The sequence below is a fragment of the Salvelinus namaycush genome, chromosome 21 (genome assembly GCF_016432855.1).
Source record: "Salvelinus namaycush isolate Seneca chromosome 21, SaNama_1.0, whole genome shotgun sequence".
Lineage (NCBI taxonomy): Eukaryota > Metazoa > Chordata > Actinopteri > Salmoniformes > Salmonidae > Salvelinus > Salvelinus namaycush.
In genome coordinates, this window is record NC_052327.1 from 44,847,912 (window position 1) to 44,866,661 (window position 18,750).

Genomic DNA, 18,750 nt, shown 5'->3' on the forward strand with positions numbered 1-18,750 from the left:
ATCATATCAGAGTACAAGCTCTGGCTTAGTCACCTGTGTATTTGAGTATGATTATGAATAACATTTAGCAACATGACATGATTTCAATACAATTACCAGTGCTATTCTCCAGAAGGCAATGGCATATCAAGACAGCACTACTTTTACTGTGTGTAAACTATTCAATGTCTCATCTCCTGATCATCCTCTACTACAACTAGCAGCAGACAGGCTTCACTTTACCCTCCAGAGGTGACCACCAACCCAGTAATAACTTTCTCCCAACACGCTCTCCCTACTTCACGGGCCCATGTTGGAGAGAGTGAGCGAGAGAGAGAGGAGCACTCCCACTCACTGCAGTATTGATTTGTTTGTTCAGAGTTTTCCCACCTCCATCCCTCCTCCCTCCCTCCCTTAATCCATCACTTTCTCCCTCACAGTGTGAGCTTGTCCTCGAGTGCCTGCCTTATATAACAGCATGGAGAGGCCCACAGAATACTGATGAGAAGTCTGGGCTCAGGACCCACACACGCAGAGACAGAGAGACAGAGACAGAGGAGGCTAGAGCACTGTGGGCTCCTGCAAGACCTGATCGGGGTGCAGCCCACCCGCTCCATCATGGCAGTGCAATATGAACCAACCAAGCATGCTTCATCTTAAAGAGGAATTTAAAAAAATTATAATGTTCTGGTTAAAATCAGCCTCTGTGGCATCAATAGTAGTCTTAAACAGAAATTTTTGTGGCAAAATTGACTATAAATTGTAAATACTTCAGCAAAATGGAATGCTGAGCCTCAAATAGCCGTCTGTCCCTTTTAATAGCCGAGGGAAATGACACACATTTCAGCAAATAAACGCCTGTTTCAAATAAACGCCAGGTCTAAATAAATTGTTTACAAGGTTTAATGTTTGATTTGTTACATTAAATAATTCAGTAATGACTTGAAAAAATGATGGCAATCATCCATTTTTAACAGCCAGTAAGAAACTGCTAGCCATCGGCTATTAACAGCTGAAATTTGCTAGCTAACTGGCAAGCACAAAAACAGTCTTCAACTTCAGGAGTACAGACCCCCAGAAAATTGACAGATCACCCTCTAGTGGCAAAAGTAAGAATTGTTGAAAATGCACAGTCAAAAAGGAGAATAATTGTCACAGAAACTTAAAAAAAAAAGAAAGAGGCATACTAAGAAAAAATAAACGTGACAGTGTGTAAATGATAACATTTGCGCAGGATATGAAGAAATGTATTAAAATGCGGTAAGTGAATGCTGGAATTAAACAATTAACTATGCAAATGAGAAAAAGCTGTTTGCATTAATGAAATAGACACCTGGTTTAAATATAAGCCTGTCTCTAATAAGCACCTGTTGAGTTAAGCAATAAATGCCTGGGCTTTTAATTGTTTTACCGTAGGATAACTTTGGTCATACAAATGGCAGTATCTTCCAAAATGTAGTTTTGTGAGATTTAGGAAATTAACGATGTTCCTAAATCCTTGGATATTTGAGTTATGTTTTTTTTTTATTATATAGAGTACCAGTCAAAAGTTTAGTCGCCTACTCATTCAAGTTTTTTTTTTTTTTTTTTGTATTTTCTACATTGTAAAATAATAGAAGACATCAAAACTATGAAATAACATATTGACTCATGTCGTTAAAAAAAAAAAAAAAAAACTGTTAAACAAATCAAAATATATTTTATATTTTGCAATAAAATGCAATAAAATGCAAATGAATTACTTAAAAATCATACAACGTGATTTTCTGTACCTCTACATGCTTTGTAAGTAGGAAAACCTGCAACATCGGCAGTGTATCCAATACTTGTTCTCCCCACTGTATATAGCTAGATGATAGATAGATGATAGATAGATGGAGACACACACAGACACACACTAGATTTAACTTTTTTTGTGGGCAAGTACAAAAGGGCAAGTACAAATGGCAAGTCTAAATGTGCAATGAATGCAAATCGAAAGTGCAAGGAGGCATGCAACTGAAATGCAGGGATAGCAGCAATGAGGTTACCGAGGTAGGCATGTACAACTGAATAATGTCCTTAATCAGACTTTGCAAAGCAATGTCAGAGTCCAGTAGTACAGTGAAGAGTGCAAAGAGAGTAATGCAACAAGGTCCCTGAGAGGCAGTACTAAGCGGTGGGCGGGTGGATATGGCTAGTGCCGTGTCAGAGTTCAGCTACTCTAACTCAGGTTAGAGTAGCTGGAAATAAACTGTTCTTGAGCCTGCTAGTGCAGGAACGTAGAGACCTGTACCGCCTGCCTGATGGTAGGAGGGCAAACAGTTTGTGGCATGGTTGTGAAAGGTCCCTGATGATGCCGCGTCCTACTTAGACACCGCTTTCGCTGGAGGTCTGCGGTGGCAGGGAGCTGGGAACCAGTGATGTGCTGGGCAGTTTTCACCACCCGTTGCAGGGCTTTCCGATCGGCCACGGAGCATCCGCTAACCACACTGTGGCGCAGTTAGTCAGAATGCTCTCGACCGTGCAGCGGTAAAAGTTCACCAGGATCTTGGGAGACAGGTGGGCCTTCTTCAGCCTCCTCAAAAAGTACAGGCGCTGCACCACCTTTTTGACCAGGGTTGAGGTGTTGAGGGTCCAGGAAAGGTCCTCGGAGATGTAGACACCCAGGAATTTGAAGCTGGGCACACGCTCCACCTCAGTGCCATCAATGAGAACTGGGGCGTGGCTGCAGCTTTTAGACTTACTGTAATCCACAATGAGCTCCTTGGTTGTCTTTGCATTGAGGGCCAGGTTGTTGTCAGCGCACCATGCAGCCAGTTCCTTGACCTCCTCCCTGTAGGCTGACTAGTCATTGTCACTGATCATGCCTACCACTGTGGTGTCGCCTGCGAACTTGACGATGGTTTTGGAACCGTGTACAGGAACGCAGTCGAGGTGAAGAGGGAGTACAGGAGGGGGCTCAGCACGTGGCCCTGTGGCACACCAGTGTTCAGGTTCAGGGTTGAGTAGGTGAAGTTGTCTAACCTGACAGACTGTGGTCTGTTGGTTAGGAAGTCCAAAGTCCAGTTACAGAGAGAGGGGCTGATCCCTAGGTCATGGAGTTTGGTGACCAGTCTAGAGTGAATGACCGTATTGAATGCTGAGCTAAAGTCTATGAACAGCATTCTCACATAGGTGTTGGTTTTGTCCAGATGGGTCAAGGCAGAGTGTAAAGCTGTGGAGATGGCGTCCTCTGTAGACCGGTTTGGTCGGTAGGCAAACTGGTGGGGATCCAGTGTTGGAGGGAGGCAGGACTTAAGGTAGGCCAAAACCAGTCTTTTGAAGCACGTCATGATCGTGGGGGTGAGTGCAACAGGTCGGAAGTTATTCAGGCTTGATGCGGTCGACTGCTTCGGCACTGGGACAATGGTTGCGGTCTTAAAGCATGTAGGAACAACAGCCTGGGCCAGTGACAGGTTGAAAATGTCAGTGAAGACTTCGTCCAGCTGCCCAGCACATGCACTGAGCACACGACCGGGGACGCCATCAGGACCAGCATCCTTGCATGCATTCACCCTGCTCAGTGCAGACAGCACATCTGCGATGGATAGTCTGAAGGGGAGGTTGTCTGGGGGGAGCTCAGCTTTGATGGCTGGATGTTTGTTGTCCCTGTCGAAGCGAGCATAGAACCTGTTTAACTCGTCAGCGATGGAGACGTCGCTGGCTGTGGGGGTAGGTTTTTTTGGCCGGTAGTCTGTGATGGCTTGGATGCCCTGCCACATGCGTCGGAGTTGTTGTTGAAGTACTCCTCAATCTGCAGTTTGTGGTCATGTTTAGCCATCTTGATGTCCTTTTTCAGGTTGGCCCTGGATGAGCTGTAGGCTTCCGCATCGCCGGATCTGAAAGCAGCATTGCGTGCCTTTAGCAGTAGTCGGACCTCTCTGTTCATCCAAGGCTTCTGGTTTGGGAAGGTCTATATTAGTTTATGGGTGGTGACATTGTTGATGCAGATGTTGATGTAATCCAGAACGGAAGAAGCATATGTTTCAATATCCGTATGGGAGTCAAGGGTGGCCTGAGTGACAAACAATCTCCAGTCCGTGAGTTGAAACTGGTGCTGTAGTAATGAGTCTGACCCCTCTGGCCACACTTTGACTGTCCTCACTGATGGTTTCACACGTATAATGAGGGGTAAATACTTGGGGAGTAGGAACAGTGAAAGGTGATCAGACTGTCCCATGTGGGGGAGGGGAATGGCTTTGTAAGCCTCCGGAATGTTTGTATACACGTGGTCTGGTGTATTGTCTCTCCTCTAGTGGGGCAGGAGACATTGGTGGAATTTGGGAAAAACTGTTTTCAGATTTGAGTGGTTAAAATCCCCTGCAACAACAAGAGCACCATCAGGATGTGAAGTTTGCTGTTTGCTAATAGCAACCTGCAGTTCTTTCATTGTTAGTTTAGCATTAGCATCCGTAGGTATATAGGCTGATGTAACAACAGTGGATGTAAGGTCCCGAGGCAAGTAGAAAGGCCTGTACCTAATCATCAGGTACTCCAGATTGGTTGAGCAGTACACCATGCTTTGTTTACATACTTGCACAGACCACCTCCTCTGGAGAGAGGAGTCCTCCGCAGTACAATCAGCACTGAAGACGTCGCGCCCCTCTAGCCCAATAGCGCTGTCGGGTATGCTGTTGTTTAGCCACGTTTCCGTGAAAATCATGACGCTGCAATCCATAATCCTTTTTTTGTGAGATAATTCTTAGTTGTATTTCGTCCATTTTGTTCGCCAGTGACCGGATGTTAGCGAGGAAAAGGCTAGGTAGTGAAAGCCGATGTGGGGTTAGCTTTTGCCCAGCCCGGAGGCCACACTGCTTCCCTCGCCTTTGTTTACGATCTTGACGTTGCCTCCGGGCACTTCCTCTCGGCGATGTTTCAGTCTCCCGGGGCGTCTTCGCGATCTCCAGTGGAAGTTGTAAGTTGTCAAAAACACTCTTTGTGCATTGTGTTCCAATATCCAGAAGTTATTGTTGGCTATATAGAGCGTACGTCAGGCTATACTGCGTGAATAAACTAAGAACTATTAAGTAAATCACTGATGATTTGCAAAATCTGGGTAGACGCCAAGCCTCGCTTTGCACGCGCGCAGCCATGTTGTTAGATATATATATATATATATACACACACACACACACTTTAGGGTCACTTAGAAATGTCCTTGTTTTTGAAAGAAAGTACATTTTTTTGTCCATTAAAAATGTATCAGAAATACAATGTAGACATTGTTAATGTTGTAAATGACTATTGTACCTGGAAACGGCAGATTTCTTTTATGGAATATCTACATATGCGTACAGAGGCCCATTATCAGCAACCATCACTCCTGTGTTCCAATGGCACGTTGTGTTAGCTAATCCAAGTTTATAATTTTAAAAAGGCTAATTGATCATTAGAAAACACTTTTGCAATTATGTTAGCACAGCTGAAAACGGTTGTGCTGATTAAAGAAGCAATAAAACTGGCCTTCTTTAGACTAGTTGAGTATCTGGAGCATTAGCATTTGTGGGTTCGATTACAGACTCAAAATAGCCAGAAACAAAGATCTTTCTTCTGAAACTCGTCAGTCTATTCTTGTTCTGAGAAATTAAGGCTATTCCATGTGAGAAATTGCCAAGAAACTGAAGATCTCATACAACACTGTGTACTACTCCCTTCACAGAACAGCACAAACTGACTCTAACCAGAATAGAAAGAGGAGTGGGAAGCCCCGGTGCACAACTGAGCAAGAGGACAAGTACATTAGAGTGCCTAGTTTGAGAAACAGACGCCTCACAAGTCCTCAACTGACAGCTTCATTAAGTAGTACCCGCAAAACACCAGTCTCAATGTCAACAGTGAAGTGGCGACTCCGGGATGCTGGCCTTCTAGGCAGAGTTGCAAAGAACAAGCCATATCTCAGAATGGCCAATAAAAATAAAAGATTAAGATGGGTAAAAGAACAGACACTGGACAGAGGAACTCTGCCTAGACTGCCAGCATCCCAGAAATGTCTCAGTGACCCCAAACTTTTGAACGGTAGTGTACATACATACATACATACATATACACAGAAAGTATGAACCTTTCTATTATCATAGTTTTTACAGATTGTAAATTAAAGGTAAACATGTTTGCTAGGCGTATTATTATATCATTGATCGATTGACTATGACTTTTCAAATCACCCAGTAGTTCTATCTGCAGAGTTAGCTCCAGGTAAATGTTTCAATTCTTCAGCCATTCCTGAACCTGTAACCTGTGATCGTTTTGCGTATCAGTTCATAAACCATGTGCCATGGAATCGGTACATCGAAAATCTCTTAAACTATGTTGCAATCTATATGACAGAATGGTCAATTTTTTGGTCCTTAAATTAAACTGGTATAGCTTTTTGGTCTTTAATGCAGGGCCGACAGACAAGTCCCTTCCAATAGCCTCTTCCATTTTTGCGGTAATGCTGCAATTAGTTGGTTGTAATTTTGGGTAGAGCAGACATTAACAGATTTTTGTTAGCTGCATGTGTGACATAACATCCACCAGTCCTATTTATGATATAATTTACAAAAGAAAGCTTTTTTTAAATGATTTTTTAAATCATTTAGTATATTTGAGTTTAACCACAATATTTGTTGTATTATTTGTTCTGTATTTTCTGGTGGATTAAATTTAAATTGCAACCAACTTTCTATGACTTGTTTTAAAAACAGCGATATTTGGGAGATGATTTCCTTTTCAAATAACTGAAAGTGCGAGGTTGTAATCTGAATAAAGGGAAAAAGGCCTTTCTTGAACATGGGGTGAGACATTCTTACTAATTTGCTAGAGAACCAGTTCGGGCTTAGGTACAACTTTTGTATGACTGACGCCTTTAGTGAGAGGTCTAATGCTTTAATATGTAATCATTTCTGCCCTCCAAATTCATATTCATTATGTAAATAGGCCCATTTAATTTTGTCTGGCTTGCCATTCCAAATAAAATAATATTTTTTGCTTATATAATAAAAAACAAAACAGGTCGCTACGTGTAGGCAAGAGCATAAGCAAATAGGTAATATGAGTTGGGTTTTGATTTCAGTCATGCCCACACACATGGAATAGTAAGGCCTAGGGAGAATTGTCATTAAATAATGAAAGGCTAAACGGAGAAACAGCTGTGCGCTCTATCCAATCGTAGCAACAGAATCAACTTGCAGCAGGAATCAACCCACAGCCCGCCCATTTCTTCACAGAAGTACCCAATTTAGTCATTATCATGCAGCATCTCGGGACTTGGGATCGAGAAATAGCTAGCCTGCAATACATCAATGCCAAGTTGAATGAATGAGACTTGTTCTTTATGCCTTGAGCAAGGCATTTAACCCTACTTTTGCGCCAGGGGCGCCATACTACTATGGCTGACCCTGTTAAACAATATTTCCTGCACCTATCTGGTGTATGTGACAAAAATATTGTGACAATTAAATTAACAGCTTGTTTGTTTTCACTTTTGTGAGCTAACGTTAGCATTAGGACTGGCACGGTAATTGTATAAAACGTGTAACTGACAATTATGGATGAACCAAAGAATTCATAACCAAATCATTTTTTGTTCTTGAACTTCCTTTTCAAGTCGACAAACTTTATCCAAAAGCAGTAAAGTGAAAGTAAGCCTGGTTCACATCTAACAGACAATATAACAGACACTAAAAACTAGACAGTTTTAGATTTTTGTGGTGTGGAAGAAAGCTCACTGAAGACAGCTGCAGCCGACATGCAGTTCAGTCCCTTTCCGTGGTAACATGGACTCTTTACAAAGTGATGAAACCTTGTTGCTCCTTGTTTCAGCAAGGTTTTGTAGCAAATTAGTATCATTAGATACATGCACCCAAAAATAGGGCATACTGAGACAGTGTGTTATTCAAATTATTATAACGTTGATCGTGGTCATTTGACTGACAAACAACCGTCATTCAAAACCGTCACAGCCTTAGTTAGCATCACAATCACAAGGGTCATTCCTTTAGCCAAAGTACAGTGGCTATTTGGGATATTTCAACTTCGGTGAGTGAAGAGGAACACAAAATGGTAGGCTATAGCGAACATAACACACCCATTTAACGAACCAAGACAACTCTCGTTTGCCTCAGTCATGGCTTCTAGCATTTCTTTAATGAGGCAGAAAAAAAGACAAAATAAGTGAGTTCAGCCCCCCTTCTATTTGCTTTCACCTGTAACTGAAGCCAAATTAGATTTTTTTATTTCACCTTTATTTAACTAGGTAGGCCAGTATCTCCCTCTCTAACAACTGCGACCTGGCCAAGATAAAGCAAAGCAGTGCGACAAAATCAAACACAGAGTTACACATAAACAAAGGTACAGTCAATAACACATAGAAAAAATCTATGTACAGTGTGTGCAAATGTAGAAGAGTAGGGAGGTAGGCAATAAATAGGCCATAGAGGCGAAATATTTACAATTTAGCATTAATACTGGAGTGATGGATGTGCAGATGATGATGTGCAAGTAGAGATACAGGGGTGAAAAAGAGCAAGAGGGTAAGTAATAATATGGGGGTGAGGTAGTTGGGTGTGTTATTTACAGATTGGCTATGTACAGGTACAGTGATCGGTAAGCTGCTCTGACAGCTGATGCTTAAAGTTAGTGAGGGAGATATGTCTCCAGCTTCAGTGATTTTTGCAATTCGTTCCAGTCATTGGCAGCAGAGAACTGGAAGGAAAGGCGACCAAAGTAAGTGTTGGCTTTGGGGATGACCAGTGAAATATACCTGCTGGAGCGCGTGCTACGTGTGGGTGTTGCTATGGTGACCAGTGAGCTGAGATAAGGTGGGGCATTACCTAGCATAGACTTATAGATGACCTGGAGCCAGTGGGTTTAGCGACGAATATGTAGCGAGGGCCAGCCAACGAGAACATACAGGTCGCAGTGGTGGGTAGTATATGGGGCTTTGGTGACAAAACGGATGGCACTACATCCAATTTGCTGAGTAGAGTGTTGGAGGCTATTTTGTAAATTACATTGCTTAAGTCAAGGATCGGTAGGCTAGTCAGTTTTACGAGGGTATGTTTGGCAGCATGAGTGAAGGAAGCTTTGTTGAGAAATAGTAAGCCGATTGTAGATTTAATTTTGGATGGGAGATGCCTAATGTGAGTCTGGAAGGAGAGTTTACAGTCTAACCAGACACCTAGGTATTTGTAGTTGTCTACATATTCTAAGTCAGAACTGTCCAGATTAGTGATGCTAGTCGGGCGGGAGGGTGCGGGCAGTAATCGGTTGAAGAGCATGCATTTAGTTTTACTAGCATTTAAAAGCAGTTGGAGGCCACGGAAGGAGTGTTGTATGGCATTGAAGCTCGTTTGGAGGTTTGTTAGCACAATGTTCAAGGAAGGGCCAGATGTATACAGAATGGTGTCATCTGCGTAGAGGTGGATCAGAGAATCACCAGCAGCAAGAGCGACATCATTGATATATACAGAGAAAAGAGTCGGCCCGAGAATTTAACCCTGTGGCACCCCCCATAGAGACCGCCAGAGGTCCGGACAACCGGCCCTCTGATTTGACACACTGAACTCTATCTGAGAAGTAGTTGGTGAACCAGGCACCCATGACCAGCTCGGAAACCAGATTGCATAGTGGAGAAGGTACGTGGGATTCGAAATGGTCGGTGATCTGTTTGTTAACTTGGCTTTTGAAGAGTTTAGAAAGGCAGGGCAGGATAGATATAGGTCTGTAGCAGTTTGGGTCTAGAGTGTCTCCCCCTTTGAAGACGGGGATGACCGCGGCAGCTTTCCAATCTTTGGGGATCTCAGACGATATGAAAGAGAGGCTGAACAGACTAGTAATAGGGGTAGCAACAATTTCGGTGAATAATTTTAGAAAGAGAGGGTCCAGATTGTCTAGCCCAGATCATTTGTAGGGATCCAGATTTTTTTAGCTCTTTCAGAACATCAGCTGTCTGGATTTTGGTGAAGGAGAAGCAGGGGGGCTTTGGCAAGTTGCTACAGGGGGTGCTGAGATGTTGGCCGGGGTAGGGGTAACCAGGTGGAAAGCATGGCCAGTCGTAAACAAATGCTTATTGAAATGATCAATTATCGTAGATTTATCGGTGGTGACAGTGTTTCCTATCCTCAGAGCAGTGGGCAGCTGGGAGGAGGTGCTCTTACTCTCCATGGACTTTACAGTGTTCCAAAACTTTTGGGAATTAGTGCTACAGGATGCAAATTTCTGTTTGAAGAAGCTAGCCTTAGCTTTCCTAACTGACTGAGTATATTGGTTCCTGACTTCCCTGAAAAGTTGCATATTTCGGGGGCTATTCGATGCTAATGCAGAACGCACAGGATGTTTTTGTGCTGGTCAAGGGCAGTCAAGTCTGGGGTGAACCAATGGCTATATCTGTTCTTAGTTCTACATTTTTTGAATGGGGCATGCTAGTGTGGTTGATGACAACCAACAGTACACATTATTTGGTATCGTAGCCTTGGGTATTGATACAGTATCATATTGATGTTCTGCACATCCCTATACCAAAAAGACCTTGTATATAAACAAACTCTTGTCTCACCATGTCTGGATCAGTACTCACAGGCTCATCGAAGGCCTCCTTCTTGTCCAGCATTTCTCTAAGTGTCTGCAGGATCTTAATGCACAGTTTTTCCTCTTTGTCCATCAGCTTCTTGGTGTGTTTGATCAGTCTGAATGACAAGGGGAAGGGTACAGGTGGAAGATGAGTATCATGGCTTCAAGTCATCTAAACACACCAACAGACATGTGACCTATGACTGGAGGATTATGAATAACACAATAATAAATTAGAACATATCTTTTCAGAAACATTTAGGAGAAGTCAGTTAGATAGTCTAAACTAAATCACAAACCAGAACAATGGTAGGTCAAATGCTAACTTTGCACTGGTCTAAATGCTCTGTAAATGCAGCCCATAGATAGTGTATCTGTGATCAGTGTCTGACCCCTTTTGTGCCTCTGCAACACTCACTTGGACATGAAGGCTCCACTCTCACAGCGCAGTCTGGCAGCCTCTGGGAACAACAGCTCAGGGCTGTGTAGTACATCCACCAACACAGAGAACTCGGCCTGCACCTTAGGACTGAACTGCTCCTCTAGACATGCCACCACACCCTGGAACACAACACAGTATAATACTCTCTGCAGTATAGTGTGTGTGTGTGTGTGTGTGTGTGTGTGTGTGTGTGTGTGTGTGTGTGTGTGTGTGTGTGTGTGTGTGTGTGTGTGTGTGTGTGAGATCACCTGCAGCTTCTCGATGATGCTCTTGTAGTCAGGCCCTCCTAGGGTCTCCTTTCGGGGCCGGGTGCGTGCTGAGATCCTCCAGTCCTTGGCGGCACGATGCACCACATTGGTGTGGGCCTTCAGAGACAGAGTGTTCACCTGGCTGTCCAGATCCACCGGTATGGCTATGGCACGCGCCTTGGCTGGACAGGAGACAAGGAAGACTTTAAACATGGCCATACTCGTATTCGTAATTGTATACGTAAGTTGATAGTTGGATCAGATGATACTCGTGATGGGAAAAAACTGACGTGTTTTATTATGCCTAAATAGATGTTGGCAAAAAACCTCCCTGCACGTTCTCACTGCAAAAAGGCTGCAGATTAGGAGCAGCGAGCAGAGAAGTGGGTGTGGGTGTGTGTGTGTCTACAACTTGCAGCCAAGTTTGCTGTCACTCAGTCAGAATGCGCATTAGCGTTTCGTATTCTTTCCCTACCCTTGCCCCACTTGTTAGATATTATGCACATTGATAGTTTGATAGGAAACATCCTCACCATGTGATTTATCATAGTAACATTCTAAATGAAAACCTGTGAGGAAAAGTGATCAGATGAAGTGAACAGAGAAACACAGCTTCACTCTATCCAATCAGAGCAGCAGGAACAACGTACAGCTTGCCTTTCTCTTTACAGACAGGCAAACTAGCCAGTTGAGCTATTTAGACCACGAACATTACTGACTCAAAGACAGTACAGTATGATTTAGAAACTTTGTGATTGACTGACATGAGAAAGATGCTTGCCAGAACCCGAAAATAACTTTTTTTCCAATCACGGATAATTACAAAAAATACTCAGATCATAATTGTATCCAGAAAATTACCCATATCCGTTACGATACTCTTTTTGTCCAACTACTACACCACTACTTTATAACTAGGAACTGAGGGAGCCTCAAAGTAGGAGTGCTGATACAGGATCAGTTTAGCCTTGCAGATCATATTGAATACTCAGACACTTTATGAACACCGGCCCAGATTTCTTCCAGACACAGATATTAACATAAACTGACATGACACCCAATCAACCAACAGAGAACTACTTTCTGCAAATATTGTCTGAATACACAGTGGTTGCAGAATAACAGCTGTGGCAGAATAACAGGGTTTATTGGATGAGACTCAAAAGACTTGCAATGTCTGCCTGTCATTATAGCAATCACCAACGTTTCCAGTTTACCAACCTTGGTCAAGGCCTGTCAAAGTGCAATTATTGGGCTGTGAGACTCACCCACGTCAGCCAGTGTTTTGATGCAGCCCTCAATGTTGTTCTTCTGGGCCGAGCTGATCCAGGTGCAGTTATAGATCCTGAAGGAAGACTGGAGCAGCTTGATGAAGATGGGCTGGTGGGTCTGACATAGTAGAGAGGAAAGAGAGAGGGATAATAGGAGAAGATAAAACGGACACTTCAATAACACTCAAAATGTTGTGCCAACTACAAGATGGATCAGCATTTGCCGGAAGTACCTGAACTGAACCAAATCTGGTCCTCTGTCCTTCCAACATTTGGAAGTGACCTGAGGAAGGTATTTAAATGCCCATGTATAAGGTTAACCTCTCTCCCAGCCATACCTGCAGGTTGGAGTTGTTGACAGGGAACTGGGAGCTGAAGAAGCCCTTGACGATGGCCATTACTGTCTCAATCACATACATTTCCAGGGGAACGTCGGCATGGTTACGGTCCGTGGTGCTGTTGCACACCTAAAAACAGAAAAGGAAAGGGGGATGTGAAGTCTGTCTGTCACTCAGGAGTGAGGGGACAGAGACTTACCTGGGGTATATCTCAATAGTCAAATGGACTTCTCTTCTCCTTTCCCTCATCTACAATGAACTGGACTGGGGAAAAGCCCATTCCCTTAAGGGACCCACCATGTTGGTTTTTTGTGTTCAGATCAGTGCAGATGAGGAAGAGGACACAACGAAACAGAGGAAAAATAACCTGTTTTGGACTATTGAGACACATCCCTTTGAGGAGGACCTTAGTGAGGACATTACCCGTGCCATGTCCACCAGAAAGTTCTCAAAGAGCTTCCAGATGTGGTGGCTGGTGTAGATCTCCTTCATCTCCACCTCCGTGTCCACATAGCAGTGGTTCACAAAGTTCACGTAAGCCGTCTTCACCTGGGGAGGGAGGGCCAATAGAAACCATGCATCCAGATGAATGACAGGTGTGAGCGATTCCACTGAGGTGAATGAATGCTAGGCTATATCAAGGCTGGCTGTTCTGGAATCACAATTTGTATGCATTGCTATGAATCTAGGTAAGCAAACCTCTGACCACTCTCTGTATGCAAACAAAATAGGTGCATGTCAATTATCTATAATGCTATACTATCCTGCTTTACTCTGTATCCTAAGATCAGTACAGATGAAGTGGAATACAAGGATATGAAATCACATTAGACTACTGAAAGACTCCTCAGCATCCAATGACACACAGACTCTCAAGATGACCCCGTACCTCAGCGATGCAGTCATCGTGGGTGACCACCTTGACGATGTCATCCAGGGGCAGCAGGGAGTTACATTTCAGCTCGGTGTAGACGTTTTTGCCCTCGGTGCAGGCAGCGAGGAGCTCTACCAGGGTGTTGTGGTAGGCCAGGGCTCCGCCCTCGTCCCCACGCTCCCGTTCGCAGCACATCATCTGGAACAGCACCGGGAAAGAGGAGCGGTCGTTGTAGAACACCAGCACGTCCTCGCCACCGTTCACCAGCTGGGGGTGGGATGGACAGAAAGGGAGACAGACGAGTAGAGGTTAGATAGGGAATACCTTATAACTAGTGGGGGCACCAATATTGATCATTCGATATATCGATACACACTGAACAAAAATATAAAAACGCAACAATTTCAAAGATTTTACTTAGTTACAGTTACATATAAGGAAATCTGTCAATTGAAATAAATTAATGAGGCCCTAATCTATGGATTTCACATGACTGAGAAGAAAGATTTACTGTACAACTTTTGGTCACAGCACAGATACCTTAAAAAAAAGGGGGAAAAGCTAGGGGCGTGGTGACCACCATTTGCCTAAGGCAGCGAGACATCTCCTTGGCATAGAATTGATCAGGCTGTTGTTTGTGGCCTGTGGAATGTTGTCCCACTCATTGTCAATGGCTGTGCGAAGCTGCTGGATATTGGTGGGAACTGGAACACTGTCGTACGCATCGATCCAGAGCATCCCAGACATGCTCAATGAATAACATGTCTAGTGAGTACGCCGGCCATTGAAGAACTGGGACATTTTCAGCTTCCAGGAATTGTGTACAGATCCTTGCGACATGGGGTGTGCATTAGCATGCTGAAACATGAGGTGATGGCGGCGGATAAATGGCATGACAATGGGCCTCAGGATCTAGTCACTGCATCTCTGTGCATTCAAATTGCCATCGATAAAATGCAATTGTGTTCGCTGTCCGTAGCTTATGTCTTCCCATACCATAACCCCACCGCCACCATGGGAACATTTCTGGGATCTTTTATTTCAGCTCATGAAACATGGGACCAACACTTTGTATGTTGCGTTTATTTTTGTTCAGTATAGTTTGATACTGATGAGCAGGACATACCATGATATTGGTTTACACTTCCTGTTAACCTAAACTGAGACGCAACATGCAATGACTTCCTGTAATGCCCTCAACCAAGATTCCGACCACTGTCAACGGGACACAAATTCATCCACAAGGTATTTTCAGAAAGTAGTCAGGTTTTATTTATTTTGGGAATGGATAGATCTTGCATGGCTACCCAAACTCCTTGCTCCGGCCAAACGCTACACCACGCCCACGGACGTTAGTTTCTTCTCCGCAATGGATTTGATACTCTGATTGGTTAAAGATGATCCAATCGCAGAGGACTTTGTTTTGTACAACACCCCTCATTTTGACCTCACCACAAATGTCTTCAATGACGGCGGTCTCTGACTGAAGTATGTAGCGAACATAGAGCAGCAGAATAAATCAGTTTGAGTCATCAGGCGAGGATAGATTAGCTATGGAACTAGAAAATAGATTACTCTATAAAATAACAGTACTTATCCTTTTTATAATTTTTTTTATAGTCACATTTTAAGAGATAGTGGTAGTGGAAACTATGCTATTGCGTTGTCTCCACAGCCATTCAAAGATCGCATCATCCCTCTCTCACCTCGGTCATGACCTTGTCCTGGCACTTCTTGACATACTTCCCGTCGGCCTTAACGATGGTCTGGAGGAACTTGAGGTACTGGACGTGTCGGCCGTGCGTCTCGATGCAGTGAACAAAATGGTGGACCACACGGTCACTGATATCGTTGCACAGATAGAAGTTGTTCATGAAGATGTAGCGCATGGTCTCAGCCTCCAGGAGCTGGAGAGAGGGAAAAGATGTGTACAGTGATTTCACATTTATTGACATACGGATATCTTGTAATAAAATGCATTTATTTTGTTGAATAATAGTTAAAACATGTAGACAAACGTGTGCGGCTGCGTGTTTGTGTGTTTGAGTAGAGTGTGCAACTATACACGCATGTATACATTGTGTGGATGCGTGTGCGCAGTGTGGCGTGAATGCATGCGTAACGCCTCGAACACACCGACCACGTCATTGCGCAAAATAGTACGCAGCATCACCAGGATGTGTGCAACAGAAGTTCAACATTCACCTTCTGCTACCATTTCTGTCAAGCCGTCTACACATACAGTTTGACACATACGTTCGATAAATCCAACATATGCACCACACCAAAAGCACTGCAACTGCCTCTGCAACGCAATGCTGCAAGGCAAACGCAGCGTTTCATTGGAAATGAATGTAATTCTGGTGTACCAAAATGCAATGACGCTGTCGGTGTGTTCGAAGCGTAATGTGCATGCTTGTGTGAGTGTGTTTATATGTGAGCATACCCCTGGTGTGAGGAACAGGTTGAGGTGTTTGTGGAGCAGAACCTGGTTCTGGCTGTTCCCTTTACAGAAGTTCTGCAGGAACACGTGGGCCAGTGTCATGATCTCATTCATCTTCTTATCACTCTGGGGACAGACAGACCGACCGACAGACCGACCGACCGACAGACAGCACATGAGTCACAACACAGTTGTACAACTGCGTCACCACAAAATCAATCCATAAAGATGGTCAAACAAAGCTACCAAGGCAGTGTTAATCTATCTCAGAACTCTCCAACCATGTTCCTGGAGAGCTACCCTCCGGTAGGTTTTCGCTTCGTCCCCAGTCGTAACTAACCAGATTCAGCATATCAACTACCTAATTATTAGATTTAGATGCGCTAGATTCGGGTTGGAGCGAAAACCTCCAGGACGGTAGCGCTCCAGGAACAGGGTTGAAGAGCCCTGACCTACCTAGTCAAGCTTTATCAAAATAAAGTCTGATTATTGATAATGACAACATTTATGTCAAGCTTTGAGGCGCCTCACCTGAAGCACTTATTTTATAAGCCCATATGGACTGGTTCCTGTGTGTAAGACACCTACTTCCACTTGTGAGTAAAACACCTCTAAATGTTATGTGCTCACCTTCTCATAAGGTATCTGGAGCAGGTCCAGCACCACAGTGTGAGCGCCCATGTTCTTCAGTAGCCTCTGCTGCTGCACACGACTCTTTTTCCCGGGGTAACACTGCTTACTGAGCCGCAGCAGGATCTACTGACCACACACACAGATCAAACACTAATACATGCATTACACAGCAATAGCAATCAGTCTAAAAACACTTGCATTTTCAGCTGCTGTAATTTACTGTTACTGGAGCACATTAAATTAAATGTAACTTTATTTATCCCCTAGGAGCAATTAAGAAATGCAAGTCAAGTTACAAGTCAGGCCCACATAAAACATGGCTACATTGGCCAGCGACGTAAGGTCTGTAAATTATTAGTGGACAATCAATTATCCCAGCGTCATGGTGTGTTTTCAAAGACTGCACTGACTGTAATTGATAATGCTGCTTAACCACACTAGGGTTGCAAAGTGAGGGTATATTACCAGAAACTTTCCAAGTCTAATTAGTGAAAAAAAGATGAGAATGGGGCTGCCTGTCTAAACACAGCCTGTGCGGCCTCACATGTAAAATATATAAAATCTCTTCGACAATTCCTGGTTGCTAAACTTCGAATAGTTAACCTAATTGCAGTTTGTGTGACAAAACAAGAGTTGTATTTTCAGCTGTTTGAAGCTGGTGTACAAAAGTAAAAGACGCAAAAATTAAACTTAAGAACGGGAAGCATAGAAATGGTGCACATACAGTAGAACAGATCTGGCACTTCTTAGACTTGCTTTCAATGAGAATGACATATCTATAACTCACATTTCTTTGTGAATTTGGTCAGGTCACCCAAAAAGTTACATATTGCAGCTGTAATATATATATATATATTTTTTTTTTACATACAAATTTTGCTATGTCAACATGTCTTTGTAAATATTTTAGTACCAAACTGGTGGCAGTTGTGAGAAAAAGTTAATAGTTGGAAGAGATGCAGAGTTAATTAAATATAATGTTTTTGTTGTAGGTGCTTATTTCATTAATTTGGCTATTTTCTCTTGAACCATATGGTATATCCACTAGAAACTTGTGGTCAATATGAACAGACATAAAAAAAAAAGATTCTATATATGATTTAAAAATATATATATATTTTAAAAGCTATTCAAGTATAATTTACCAAAGTTACCATAGATTACCTGTTCATTACCAAAATTACAGAAGGTAAATTACCCATAACTTTGCAAACCTATACCACACACACACACAAAGTTCAAGGAGACAGAATAGCAGCCCACCTCTTTGACAATGTTGTAGTTGTTGGCTTTGTTGCTGTCTATCTGGGGCTTCACATCCCCACCCTGTACTGGGCTCAGGATTCCAGCCTCCTGTCAATCACACATTACACAAAAATACATTTAGATTTGAAGAAATTACTTGGATATCGAGTAAGGATTCAGCCCTTGCTCAGCCATTAGCCCTCTATGATGTGTGGCAACTGTGGCCTGTAGGGGGCATACTGTAGTATAGTGTACTGTAGTGTGATGTACCTCCATGGTCTGCTCCTTGCCCTGACTCTCTCCTATGTCCTCACTGCCGTAGGCTCCACTTTTCTCCACCCACAGTTCAGACTTCTCCACCGTCAGCCTTAGCTGGTCCAGGTCTGTCTTGATCTGCTTGTAGTTCTCTACATCCTGCTCCGACACCAGCAACTGGACCTGCAAGGGACGACAGAAACACACACAGTGAGATCAGACCCCCCCCCCACACACACACACTGAAACCACACACACAGACAAAAATACACAGATCAGACACAGGCACATGTATACACACACACACACACACACACACACACACACACACACACACACACACACACACACACACACACACACACACACACACACACACACACACACACACACACACACACACACACACACACACACACACACACACACACACAAACTGTGCTGTTACCT

At 43.4% G+C, this 18,750-nt stretch overlaps 1 protein-coding gene across 1 annotated transcript in view; it reads right to left on the reverse strand.

Annotated features, from left to right (window-relative positions):
* Positions 1 to 16,281, reverse strand: part of LOC120065919 (inositol 1,4,5-trisphosphate receptor type 2-like) — a 100,080-nt gene extending 83,799 nt beyond the window's left edge. The window contains exons 1-9 of the mRNA XM_039016962.1: positions 16,171 to 16,281; positions 15,431 to 15,631; positions 13,740 to 13,991; positions 13,274 to 13,399; positions 12,851 to 12,979; positions 12,510 to 12,630; positions 11,242 to 11,423; positions 10,970 to 11,112; positions 10,538 to 10,667 (exon numbers count right to left, since the gene is read on the reverse strand). Of these exons, the coding sequence (XP_038872890.1) occupies positions 10,538 to 10,667; positions 10,970 to 11,112; positions 11,242 to 11,423; positions 12,510 to 12,630; positions 12,851 to 12,979; positions 13,274 to 13,399; positions 13,740 to 13,991; positions 15,431 to 15,631; positions 16,171 to 16,281 (1,395 nt within the window). The remainder of the gene's footprint in view (positions 1 to 10,537; positions 10,668 to 10,969; positions 11,113 to 11,241; positions 11,424 to 12,509; positions 12,631 to 12,850; positions 12,980 to 13,273; positions 13,400 to 13,739; positions 13,992 to 15,430; positions 15,632 to 16,170) is intronic.
* Between the last annotated feature and the right edge of the window lie 2,469 nt (positions 16,282 to 18,750).